This window comes from Athene noctua, chromosome 1 (assembly GCF_965140245.1).
Source record: "Athene noctua chromosome 1, bAthNoc1.hap1.1, whole genome shotgun sequence".
In the NCBI taxonomy this organism is placed as follows: Eukaryota; Metazoa; Chordata; class Aves; order Strigiformes; family Strigidae; genus Athene; species Athene noctua.
The window spans coordinates 131,163,481-131,177,403 of NC_134037.1; the positions used below are offsets into that span (position 1 = coordinate 131,163,481).

Sequence of the window (13,923 nt, forward strand, 5' to 3'; positions counted from 1 at the left end):
TACTGAGCTGTTCTGGTGCCAGAGCAGCAGAGAGATATTAAAGCAGGGAAGCGGCTGCTGTGTCCAAGCACAGACTCAACAGGAGGGGGAAGGGAGTCTCTGATTACACTCTCCCTCTGTGCCTTTCCTTCACCAGTAACCTTCTCTCTCAGGGTGCTCTGTGGGATTTTCTCTGAAGCCTTGTGTCTGTTTCAACTCCATGATTTTGCTGTGGAGAGCAGGCAGGAAGACGTTGCCCTGGACGACCCCTACTCCACAGGACATTGTCTCTGAGGATATGACTGTGGATGGCTCTCCAACAAAAGCCTTCCGATACCAACAAACCCTGGTGAGTACAATACCTTCAGGAGGACAGAATGTTTCCTACAGTATAGCTGTTCCCTTTTCTGCTTAAGGGGCTAAACACTTTCTTTGCCTACAAACATCCTTCCCTGGTTGCATTAGGAAGAATCTGTGAGAGTTCTGACTGACCACATGCTCCAGTAGTGTCTTCCTCCAAGAGAAAAAGAGGCTATATTCTCCTTTTCTCACTGTGAAAATGGGAATCGTTCCTGATCCCCATGGGCAAAAAATTTACGTCACTGAATTCACCAGACAAGGATAAAAGTGCTGGAGAGACTTAGGGCTGAGTCTGTAGGGACACCTAGTCTTCAGAGGTGTATAGAAATGCAACTGCTGGTTGTGAATGGCTTTCCTATTTTTTTCCAGAGAACCACAGATAAGGCACTGAAACATTTCCCTGCCTTTCGTTACAGTTCTCAGAAGATATGGTTAGGATTCTGCCATGCTGGGTATTAGAAGCTGCTGTGAGAGCACAGAGCATGATGCTCTGTGGCATCTTTTGGGCACATCCCAGTGGGGTCTTGCACTGCTTTGTTTTATAGGTATTTGAATGCAGGCGGTTGCCTCACTTTTTGGTTTAAGTACTTTAAGAGATTACTGCCAACTGGGAGAAATAAGATGTATTGCACTGCATTAGTCCTCACACTTTTCTGGACAAGATGAGGTAGCAGTTTGTACTGTATCTAAAAAGCCACTTCCTTCAGTCACTGAAGTGAGAATTAGCATCATACACTCCAGATTGCCTAAGTAACAGCATGAGTGGAATCCCAGCCTCTAAAAATGAATGGTGGCCTGTTTGTACCTGAGCATGCAAAGTTTTGGTGGTAGTGTTTGGAGACAAATAAGACTGTGTTGGGGCTGAGGAAAACATGAAATCTCATCTTCTTTGAGCCACTGCAAAGTAAGATGGAGAGATTGTTTCTAGAAATTAGAACACCCAGTTTACCAAGGGGAATGTACGGTTGCCTTTGAGAACAGAAAACTGAGGTGAAGACCAGGAGAGTAGCTTTCAGTCCAACATTTTCTGTTGCTGAGCCTTGCATGTATGACATAGTGCCTTACAGATGAATGAAGAACTGTATGATCTTTAGTGTGACCATATAGTCCTTTATGACTGAAAGCTTGATTTCAAATTCAAACTTATGTAATTAATGTAAATTTCTTAGTGCTCCACACATCACAAGCACGTGCCCTCAGCTCAACGGTGTTTTACTAAGAATGCTATTTATCATTTGACAAGTATTAACATTGCTGAAGAAGCCAATCATTACAGTGGAAAGGCTAGATTATTAAATATTTCATTTCTGTTGGCCTGGCTTTCTGTAGTCCAATACAAAGAAAAGTAGCATCCTCAGCATCAGAGTCGAGTAGCACCAACACTAGAGAATACAACATAATGAGATTACAGTGACCTGTTTGCACAGTATGCAAACATGTAAGGTTTGTGGAGAGAGAACAAGAGGTGGGTTCTGAAACCAAAAATTCAAACTGGGTTGGTTTCTGAGCTGATCAAATTACATGAGGTCCTGAACTGTAAGAAAATCCTGCAAACCTGAACAAAAGCAGTGGTGAAGAAGAGAGGATGAGACAACAAAAGTTGCAGAATTAGAGAATATGCAGCCTGGGGAAAATGGCTATATTTCTTCTGTAACTGTACAAACTCATGAATCTCTAGAATTTTCCATTTTATGTTATTTAGTTTAGAACTAGACTAGTCAGAGAGTTTAGACTATTGACAGTTTTCTTGAATGCTTGTGAGAAGACACAACTAGTATCACATTACTTGAATCAAGGCAAGTCTTTGACAAAATATTTATACATTACTAAATAGCTATTCAGGAGAGAAAGGAAGACTATGGACTGCATGATTTTAATTTATTTATAAATGTATCCCAAATATTTGCCATTGGGATATTTTTTGGCTTCTGGATGGGACAGAACTGTGTAATAAGTGGCAGCTCTTTGATCAACTCGTGTCTTCATGGATAAACCCAAAATGCTTAGTTCTTTAACTGAATTCAAGTCACCCACATCCCTGATAAGCTTTATGATAAGGAGGCAATTATGCTACAACCTATTTCATTGAAGAGGTGGCTATAAATTTAGGAACTCTTTGAGAATGATCATATATACTTGGGTCCTTAGGGATCACAGGCAGAGTAGCAGCTAGTTACTGAGAGCAGCTAGTTCCTGGATCTAATTCAGGCATCAGTGCTAAATACATGCTGAATCACTAATCTTGATGAAGCATGAATTATTTATCAAAACACGAAGAATGAAGAACAGTTATAAGGATTAGTTAACAACAGATCAAGGGACTGTAATTCTGGATGTAAGTGCCTCAAGTGGATCCCAGACACTTTTGGGACTTGAGTGTCTTAGCAATTTATACCTTAAAATGCTATCTTTAGGACCATACTCCTATCAAGTAGCATCATTAGCACCATCCACTCCATGTAGTCAGTCATGTTAGTTCTTTCTTGTTTAGTGAGTGAACAGTAGCAGGGAGCACTTCCAAACTGATGCTACATACATCAGTTTTCATACGTAAAGCAACCACTGCTCTCTGGGCATGCTGGTCTGTAGTAAAAGACAGATGGTAGCTCATCACCTAGTTTCAAAGGCTGTGAGAATGACTTCTATTTTCTTCTAATTTAGAAAATCTACTGCCATGTCACGATGCAAAACCTAAGTCACTTATGACGCCCTTATACCTTGGGATGAGGAGAGATGGTAGACTGGGTAGTTGCTGGTCAGTTGCAGGTCACAAATCATCCATATAAGAGTGCTGACTCATAGCTGACCATTTTTTGTCCTTCAGTCCCTTCTATGATTAAAATATCTCTGCTTATTTATATAACATGGCCAGTTTATTCAATTTTTCTCCTCCTGGCTCAGTCTTTTGCCGTTTCTCTCCCCTATTCTCTTTTAGCCATTTTTTCCCCAGGTGTTCATTGCCTCTTTGTCATTTACTCTTTTACCATTCTTGTGTTATCCTCATATACCTTTTTCTCACTCTTGTCTTCTATTGCGTCTCCTCGGCTTGTTTCTCTGCTGTTCCTGCTCTCAGTATATACGAAGCCAAGTGTTAGGTTTCACAGCTGTGTTTTTCCCTGTGACTTCCTCACATCACTGCCATTGGATTATGTTCTAAATATATCCCATGTGACCCTTTCCCTGTGCTGTCCCAAGGCAGCGGGGGGATTCTCCACAGCCCCTCTCTCTTCTTTTTCTTCCTGAAGATGCTGTCAGTCATACAGAAAGTAATGTTAGAAGGCAGAAGAGACCTGGAGAACTGAGGTCATGAGAAAGATCACTTGTGCAGATTTTTATTGCTAATTCCGAAGTTGGAGAGGACAAAAGATGCAGATGAATACCAGGCCAAGCTCTACAGGTCAAGATGCGGGCTGCAGGAGAGCTGAGCATGCACACAACAAATGTGATCAAGCAATGCCCGTTTATTACAACTAAGAAAGCCCTTTTATCATGTTCTCCCTCGCACGTGAGTAACATGCAATACAAGTCCTCAAGATTGGACAGTTAACTTAGCCCACGCTTTAAACCTTCTTATGATTGGATAAAAAGTGCCACATCAGCCTTGCCAGGCTTCCTGCCTTGTGTAACTTCCTCTTCCGTCCCAACCCCTTCCGGGAGTTGTTTGTCTCGTAGAGTTTCTCCCCCCTCATTCAGGGTCACATCCTTATCGCATTCTTGCTCAGGCTGAGGCTCTTATCAGTTTTGTTCTCACGCAGGATTGCTCACATGGCCATTCTCTCGCAGAAAGTCCTCTAGAATCCCAACAGCAGGCTGCTGACAATGAGAACAGAAAAGAAAGAAAGGAATTCTTTCTATCAGCTTCTTGCTGTCTGATTAAAAGTGCAGGCATTTAGGAGCATCAGCTACTGCTATTAGGGAACGATTTTTAGCCTCTCATATTCAGTCTTTGAGGGGAGAGAGTCACTTCCTGTATACCGGCAGTATTAGTTGGCTCGCAGGCTGGCCTCTGCTGAAGCTAAGAAAGGAGAAGAGGTTCATTTCCCATGTTCCCATAAGTCAGACTGAGATTTAGTATCTACTGAAGCTAAAGGCTTCCTATTCACTTTTCCACCATATCCACCTTGCTGTCTACTTCTCCTTGCTTGGCATCTGCTGGCTCAGTTCATTGGGTATATCTGAGGATCTGCATTGATTTCTCTCCCAGTTTCCCATTAGAGGGATCACAGAACTAATACCTTGCCTTGTCAGACATTCACTGAAGAAACCTGGCTGCATGGTACAAATGCCTGGGGAGTTGAAAGGCTTTTCCCTGAAATTGTAGTGCTCTTCTTCTGTAACCATCATCCAGTCAATGGGCAAACAGACCTCCTGGTTTTGTGCTGTGGGACTGTGCCTGGACCTTTCCTAGCTGAGGGATGGGTCAGTTTCAGAATTCCAGTGAGTAACTGCAGGTTTCCCATGCCACCCAGCATGCCAGAAGGAAGGCTGAGGAAAAGAAAAATGACAACAAGCCTACTAACAACAATTTTTTTTTTAAAGTAACATGGGTTTTATTTTTAAGGTTTTAGTGAGGTAGAATATGCATGGCATTAATTTCTGTATTAGGAGCAGGTTGAAGTGTGGTTTGAGTATAGGTTTACTTCTCCAGACTACCAGGCCCTAGTGACAAATCATGAGGCACTGTTTATGTCTGTCCTATTCATCCTGTTTGCAAGTAATTTATATAAGAACCTCTTCCCCAAACAACAAAGTTGCATCATTGCATGGGAGAGGTGCTCAGAGCTGCCCTACCTGTTTAAAACACAGGGATAGGAAATTTTAATATATTTTGCTGTGGAGATAAGTTTCACTGTGAGACCTAGCATCTTCTTGAAGAAATTATCTCATTTCCAGTTTGTATTGCTCCAGACCTGGTCTTCATAGTTCTATTAATAATCAAAGTTTGTCTGCCAGTATTTTGATTTTGTCTCTATCAAGGTGAAAAAAAGAGCGACACAGAAATATTTAGATGGGAAAGGACCTGTGGTAGTAGCCAGTCCAACACCCTGGTCACTCATGAATTTCCCTTGTTGCAAGTCATGGCTGCTACCTCTTGCACTTTCCTCGTGCCTCTCTGAGAAGAGCCTGGCTGTGTCTTGTCTATACCCTCCCTCTGGGTAGTGGCAGACAGCAAATAGATCCCCCTTAGTCTCCTCTTCTCCGCCTGAATAAACCCAGCTCCTTCAGCCTCTCCAGTCAACAACCCAGGCAAGGCTTCCTGAGGTGACACCCACAGCTGCATACTGGTGCTGTTTACTACTGACCTGAATGCTTTTCCCACAGAGAAAGTTTGATTTAACAATAAGATGTGCAGCAGAGACAGCCCTGAAGACTTCGCTTGCCACTCAGCACTACCTGGCTTGGCTGTTGCCCATATTGTCCTTGTACTGAACCAGCATTTGCAGCCTCAGAGGTGCAGGTTCTCTGCAGGCACCTTACCCATGGCACCATCCTGGCAGGATGCTACAAGGGGCCTTTTTTGCTGTTTGCAGAAAAAGTATTTTTTACCCATTTTCAACATCATTTAGGCTCCATCATGAAGGTGTCCAGAACTGTATGTTTTAATAAGTTATTTCCAAACAATCCAAGGTGTCCAGGCACAGAATGAAGATCTCACATACCAGGAGCTAGCTCAATAGCAGTGGCATTATATCTCAGTACCACAGTTGTCTTTTCCTGAGAAAACTGTCACAACTATAGCACAGTAGCAGTAAGACTATCTTTATACTTCATTGAGTTTGTCCAGCTATGTGTCCCTTATTTATAATGTTACAAAATTGAAGCTTTTTCACAAATTTTACAGACCTCCTGTCCAAGCAAATACATGACAAGGGTGGGCAACATGTTGATCAATCTTACCCTTGCCATTGATCTGGTGCTGTAAAAAGTAAAATAATCTGCTTGTGTGTAAATGGCATAAGGGGGAATCCCACATCTGTCTGACACCTAGTTGGGTAGCTGCATGCTATAACCTTTTTTACGTGGACAAATAAAATACATCATTCTTTTGTCAGCCGATAATTGCATGCTAATTTGGAAGTACGGCAGATTACATTATTTCAGACAAGTTTGGGGCGGGGGAGACAAGGCACAGAAAGACAATGTACTAGCATTCCTGATGTTTCAGAAAGATTGCTCATAAAATTGTCAACAATTTTATTGCTCATAAAATTGTCAACAATAGTAGTAGAGGGGCAACAGGAATACAGTGGTTACTGCCCAGGCTCTACAGCAGGTGGCATACAAAGTACAGCACATCAGAAATAATGCATCAATACAGAAGTGTACAGCAAATACAAATACTCAAGGTAAATTCAGATACTGTTGTGAATCTCCACAAAATGACAGCAAAGAATTTATTTTTAATTCCTCATCTGTAACAAACTCTCTTATCCACCCTTATTTTTAAAGGAATCACAAAAAAACTGGCATTTTCTTCTATTAATGGAAAAGCAAATTAAAACTGTTTGCCTGCATCTAAATTTCAGGTTGTGACTTTAATAGAACAAGATCTATATTGTCTGATCAACGAGTTATTTTGGTTAGCCTACCTCCTGAGATATAGCAAAACAAAACTTTTCAGTTCACTTTCTCTGTATCATTCATGATTTTATTCATGTCCAACCTAGGAGGTTCAAGTCTGTTTAGCTGTTCCTCACACAGAAGCTATTCCATAATTTTGACCATCCTCTGAAACTCTTCCATTCCTACTCTATTCTTCTTGAGACTGGGGAAAACAGAAATGCAAATATTATTCAAGATGTAGTTGCACATTGCATTTAATTTTGCCTTATTTTCCTACTTCTTAACCTATAGTTCTAAAAAAATGCTGAGGGATTCATTGTCATGACTATTCTGTTTAACCCCAAGATCTTATTCTTAAACAGTAAAAGTCAGCTGGACAATTCTTGTGTATGCAAAGCTAGAACATCTGTTCCTCCTCACAGTCATCACTTCATATATATATTGTGACTGTTTCATTTGTCATCTTATCACTCAGTCATCCTGTTAAGGTCCTTATAAAATTCTTCAGTCAGCCTTTGTTTTTACTCCTCTGAATGTCTTGCCAACACACTGTGAGCCCTTTCCAGACCAACTAGGTATGTGTTATTACACTGCCTGCCATTAAGTTTATTATCAGTGGTAGAGGACAAGGCACTGAGTATACACCGCTTTTAGTTGTAATTCCATATAGAAATAGGACATGTTGGAAATCCCATTTCCATTAGTCCATAATGCTCCAGGCCCATAGGGTGAAAGAACTGCAGCTTCACCTAAGATTTCTAGGAATGGTAAAAGGAAATGCAAGATTAAACACATCAAAGCTGTGCAACATAGTAGTGACAGAAGAAATAGACAGCGTGCTCTAGGAACTTTACTCCAGAGGTACATGGAAATCTTTCTGTAGGGAGGATTAAACAAGGGCTAAGTAAAGTTCTCTTCTTGCCTAAGCATATGTTTTAATGCTTCATGTGAGGGTGTACGCTGTATCTGAGATAATCGACCACCACATGTTACAACTTCTTATTTGAATGCTGCTTCCCTGACCTGTGGTGAACCCATTCTGAGCACAACATTGAGCAGTTAACTGCATAAAAACATGAATCTTTTTCCATCAGTTTTCCTTTCACAGTGCTAAGGGCAGACATATCAGAGGTGGTGCAAGGAAGGGAATATGACTGTCCTTTATACCACTCACAATTTTGAGACAGCTGTGAAGGTTCAGGCCAACACTGAATTGCTGTGCGTTTCTCTATTCTTTAACCCAGCCTCTTCTCTATCTTTCAAAAGTAGCCCAAACTACTTTACCTCATGACCCCTAAAGAATTCTGATAAAAGACCAGATTTAACACTTTATATGGAAATATGAAATAAGGGAGACTAAGAAGTTCAAGGTCTGATAGATTACCAGTTTCTGATTAGGCAGAAGTGCACAGTGTGACAGGCATGTTCCGCTTAGGGCTTGGGTAGCGTGGCCTATTCCGGCTTGACTAGTAGCCCTTCACTACAAGCCCACAGAAAGAGAGAGTCAGAATATCTGCAGGAAGCAGTCTCTCCTCATAGTACCTTTCATTCTCTATTCGGTTTTAGCTCTGAGCCCCCCCATGTCACCCTTATTCTTTACCTTTACTGTTCCTCACTGTGGGAAATTCTCAAATGCTACATGGACTATCTGTAGGCATAACCATATTAAAAAAACACCACCTATGAAACACGAATCACAGACCTATGAGGCAGCACCAGCAACTGCCCAAGGTGTCCTACTGGGTGTCCTGGTTCAGCTAGGATAGGGTTAAGTTTACCCAGCAAAGAGGAAGAAGGGATCTCCAGCTGGGTTATTCATACCATGCTGATGTCAGGTCCTGCGTGGCAGCGCGGGAAGCTTTTCTTTGTGGCTTTGGTCACAGAAAGCACGTGTGCGAGCTGTCTGTAACCATTGCGGTATTTCTCTGTATATCTTTTGTCTTGTCTACTGTTATTACTGTTTATTGTTGTTATAATTACTACTGTTGTGGTTCAGATTGTTTATCACACTGTTGTATTAAATTTCTTCTTATTTTAACCCGGGGTTTGTGCCCTACTTGTGTCCGAGGGTGGGGGAGGGACAACGGCAATGTGGTCTCCGGTCCTGGCCAGGCCTAAACCACCACAGCATTTTTGGCACACCAATGTGGGGCACAAGAGTGTTGAAATAAGAATCAAAAAGGGACAGACCCTGACCAGAGTGTGTTAGAACAATCTGTTGGGTGTGATTTTTCTGTTTGTATTTGTACTGCTTGATAAGAAAATGTTTGCAATGCTGGCCCACTTGCTTGCGTGGTTGGGCTGGATTAACCCTTATATCCAGTATATGATCCCAGTGCTGGTGTTTGTTGTTGGTGGAAAATGTATAAAGGGGATTGTTTTGTCATACTGGCTACTGACTGCTTATAATGCCTTTGTATCGCTGGGGGGGAGGGGGGGGCGGGCCGGTACCTGTTTGCTGCCTGGGCTTTTGTTAGGGGTCTCACCCCCTCTATGGGTGAGCCAGGGGAAGAGATCCTCTTGGTTTTTGACAGTTTCAATTATCCTTGGAGCTTGCAGGCCAGTGTGATTGTGGCACAATGCTTTCTGAATGTCTGCCTGATTTCGGTTTTGGCCATGCGACACTTCTCTAACAATAGCAGTGCCCGGAATCCTGCCCCGAGGTCAGATAACAATGAGTGGCAAGGGGTGTGGGAAAAGATGGGCAAAGGCCTGAGTCAGTGGTCCCCTCCATTGCTTTGGAATTTCACTCCCAAACAAATGCAGAGCCCTGATAAGCTGATGGAGTGCTTAGAAAGGGTGTGTTACCCATCTGGCAAACCCCAGGAGACACAACTCGCTGCAATGTGTTGGGGACTTGCCCATGCCTACCATGTCCTCTTTAATACCACCCACTGCCCCCAGGGGGGAGAAAGTCCTGCAGGATCTGAGAGTGAACTTACTTGTACAGCAGCTGGGCTGGGGGTACAGGCAGAGCCAGTATCAGTCACCTCCACCAGCACAGCAGCTGAGCCAGAGAGCCAGCCAGTGCCGGTATCTGTCCCCGATACAGAAAACAAAATATACCAGAAAGTCAGCTCGCAAAGTGGGGGATGGGTTGAGCCAGGCCCAGCATGGGAACAGGAGGAAGGTCCAGAGGTGATCGTCCGATCTCTATCCCTGACTGAGTTGTAAGATATGCAGAGAGATTTCGGCCGCCTGGGAGGCGAGCAGATTTGCACCTGGCTGCTCCGATGCTGGGACAATGGAGCCAGTGCTTTTGAAATGGAGGGGAGAGAGGCCAAGCAGCTGGGATCTTTGGCCAAGGATGCTGGCATTGATAGGGAAATAGGCAAACAGACTCAAACCCTCAGCCTTTTGGGGCGACTCCTGTTCAGTGTAAGGGAGAGGCACCCCTACAAGGATCTATTTGCCATGGACTGGTCCATACTGCACTGGACAAAGGTGGGGCTCCAGAACACCTGCAGTACATTGATGACATCATTGTATGGGGGAACACAGCCGAGGAAGTCTTTGAGAAAGGGAAGAAGATAATTGAAATCCTCCTGAAGGCCGGCTTTGCCATTAAGCAAAAGAAAGTTAAGGGGCCTGCAAGGGAAATACAATTCCTAGGAATAAAACGGCAAGATGGGCGTCACCACATCCCGATGGAGATAATAAACAAGATAACAGCCATGGCCCCACCAACCTCTAAAAAGGAGACTCAGTCTTTCCTGAGTGCTGTGGGGTTCTGGAGGATGCACATCCCGAACTACAGCCTGATTGTGAGCCCTCTCTACCACGTAACCCGTAAGAAGAACGATTTTGAATGGGGCCCTGAGCAACAACAATCCTTTGAACAAATTAAGCGGGAGATTGCCCAAGCAGTAGCCCTCGGGCCAGTCCGGGAAGGGCAAAAGGTTAAGAACATGCTCTACACCGCAGCTGGGGAGAATGGCCCTACCTGGAGCCTCTGGCAGAGAGCACCTGGGGAAACCCGAGGCCAACCTCTAGGCTTTTGGAGCCGGGGATACAAAGGCTCTGAAGCTAATTATTCACCAACTGAGAAGGAGATACTGGCAGCGTACGAAGGAGTTCGGGCTGCCTCAGAAGTGGTCGGCACTGAAACACAGCTCCTCCTGGCACCCTGACTGCCGGGGTAGATGTTCAAAGGAAAGGCTTCCTCCACACATCATGCAACAGATGCCACGTGGAGTAAATGGGTTGTGTTGATAATACAACGGGCTCAGATAGGGAACCCCAGCTGCCCAGGAATACTAGAGGTGATTACGAACTGGCCAGAGAGAAAAGATTCCGGGATGTCACCAGAACAGGAGGTGACACGTGCTAAGGAGGCCCCACCATATAACGAGCTGACGGATGAGGAGAAGCGATATGCCCTGTTCACTGATGGGTCTTGTCGCATTGTGGGAAAACGTCTACGATGGAAGGCTGCTGTGTGGAGTCCCACACGACAGGTCACTGAAGCTGCTGAGGGACAGGGTAAATCGAGCCAGTTCGCAGAGGTGAAAGCCATCCAGCCTCCTTTGGATATTGCTGAGCGGGAAAAGTGGCCAAGGCTCTACCTCTACACCGACTCGTGGGCAGTGGCAAATACCCTGTGGAAATGGTTGCAGCAATGGAAGCAGAACAACTGGCAACGTAAGGGTAAAACTGTCTGGGCTGCTGAAGTATGGCACAGGACATTGCAGCCCGTGTAGAAAACCTCGTTGTGAAGGTGCCCCATGTGGATGCCCATGTACCCAAGAGTCGGGCCACTGATGAACATCGACACAACCAGCAGGCAGACCAAGCTGCTAAAATTAGAGTGGCTCAGGTGGACTTGGACTGGCAGCTCAAAGGTGAACTGTTCATAGCTCGGTGGGCCCATGAGACCTCGGGCCACCAAGGTAGAGATGCAACATACAGGTGGGCTCGAGATCGAGGGGTGGACCTCACCATTGACACCATTGCAGAGATGATCCACGGATGTGAGACGTGTGCTGCAATCAAACACGCCAAGCGGGTGAAGCCCCAGCGAAATGGAGAGCGATGGATGAAATATGGATATGGAGAGGCCCGGCAGATCGACTACATCACACTGCCACAGACCCGCCACAGGAAGCGCCACGTGCTCACAATGGTGGAAGTAACCACTGGATGGCTGGAAACTTACCCAGTGCCCCACGCCACCGCCCGAAACACCATCCTGGGCCTTGAAACCCAAGTCCTGTGGTGACACAGCACCCCAAAGAGAATTGAGTCAGACAATGGGACCCACTTCCGAAACAACCTCATAAATGCCTGGGTGGAAGAACACGGCATTGAGTGGGTCTACCATATCCCCTACCACGCACCAGCCTCTGGGAAGATCGAGCTCTACAATGGACTGTTAAAAACCACATTGAAAGCATTGGGAGGTGGGACCTTCAAAGACTGGGACATGCATCTAGCAAAGGCCACCTGGGTAGTCAACACAAGAGGATCTGCCAGTCGAGCTGGCCCGGCTCAGTCAAAACCTCCATGTGCTGTAGATGGGGATAAAGTCCCTGTGGTGCGCATGAGGAATATGTTGGGAAAAATGGTCTGGTTTAGTCCTGCGCCAGGAAAAGGTAAAGGCAAACCCATCCATGGGATTGCTTTTGCCCAAGGACCTGGATGTACCTGGTGGGTGATGCAGGACAATGGAGAGATCCGATGCGTACCACAGGAGGACTTGATTCTGGGTGAGAACATACCGTGAATTATGCTGTGCCTTTGCAAATTGTTGTTTTGTATATTGTTAATAATATGGCAGCTGGACATGACGCAGATGGTATAGAATAAAGGGGTGGATTATGTCCTGTTTCAGCTAGGATAGGGTTAAGTTTCCCCAGCAGAGAGGTGGAAGGGGTCTCCAGCTGGGTTATTCATACCATGCTGACGTCAGGTCCCGCGCAACAGTGTGGGAAGCTTTTTCCTTTGTGGCTTTGGTGAAGGGGAGCACGCGAGCGAGTTGTCTGTAACCATTGCGGTATTTCTCTGTATATCTTTTGTCTTGTTTGCTGTTATTACTGTTTATTGTTGTTATTGCTGCTGTTGTTGTTCAGATTGCTTATTACACTGTTGTATTAAATTTCTTCTTATTTTAACCTGGGGTTTGTGCCCTACTTGATCCGAGGGTGGGGGAGAGACAACGGCAACGTGGTCTCCGGTCCTGGCAGGGCCTAAACCACCACACTGGGTCAACCCTTGTGAGGTCTGCCCCACTCCTTCATCTCAGCAGCATCTTAGGGAAAGAACTCCAGGGGCTGTACAAGCACTGAACTGACCTTTTCCTTCTTAAGTGCCAGTCCTTGGAAAGAAATTGAGGGAATCTATATATCTTCAGTTGTTATCAAGAGATTCACTGAGTATAGCTTGCTTATTATTTCTTAATATGCTGTTTCTGCCAGTCTTGTTTGTTTTATATTCTGTTCAGCCACCTAACTCTTGATACCTTGTAGAAGCTGATATCCTTATAGCAAGTACAGAGTATAATGTTAGTATAATGTATTAACAAAATTCTAAGATACTCTGGCACACTCTTTCTAAACCTTTCTGCAAGTATTTTTGACTCTTCAGAACGTCTAATTGTTTCCACTTTCCACACAACCCCTTTTTATGACTGCAGGCTTCTTTCTCCTTCTCCTCACTTTCCCAGATCATTATGTTTGGGTTTGTAGTAAATGGATCTTGCCTAAAGAGAATGAGTAGTCATCAGCTGATGACATTTTGCTACTGAATGTGGAGGACTGTGGGACTGACACAGCTAATGCCATAACAGCGTATCAGCTGACTATGATTTTCAGGGTGAAGTTTTACAATACAATATAATATGATCTAATGGCAGGTAGCTGTGGAAAGGGACAGACTTATTTTCTTTTCTCTGTTCTTGGACATGCTTTCCTACTGTCCCTGTCATGATGATTCTAATGCCCATGACTGCAGTGTTAAATTAGCTCAGTCCACTGATTGAACAGAAATCTAACCCATCAAAACAATTAGTTTTCCATCAACCCA

The 13,923-nt window shown here is 44.4% G+C and overlaps 1 protein-coding gene across 1 annotated transcript in view; it reads left to right on the top strand.

Annotated features, from left to right (window-relative positions):
• The first annotated feature begins 237 nt into the window (after nt 1-237).
• Nucleotides 238-13,923, top strand: part of CLCN1 (chloride voltage-gated channel 1) — a 63,018-nt gene continuing 49,332 nt past the window's right edge. Inside the window, exon 1 of the mRNA XM_074927340.1 lies at nt 238-328. Coding sequence (XP_074783441.1) covers nt 278-328 — 51 coding nt within the window. The 5' untranslated portion in view covers nt 238-277. The remainder of the gene's footprint in view (nt 329-13,923) is intronic.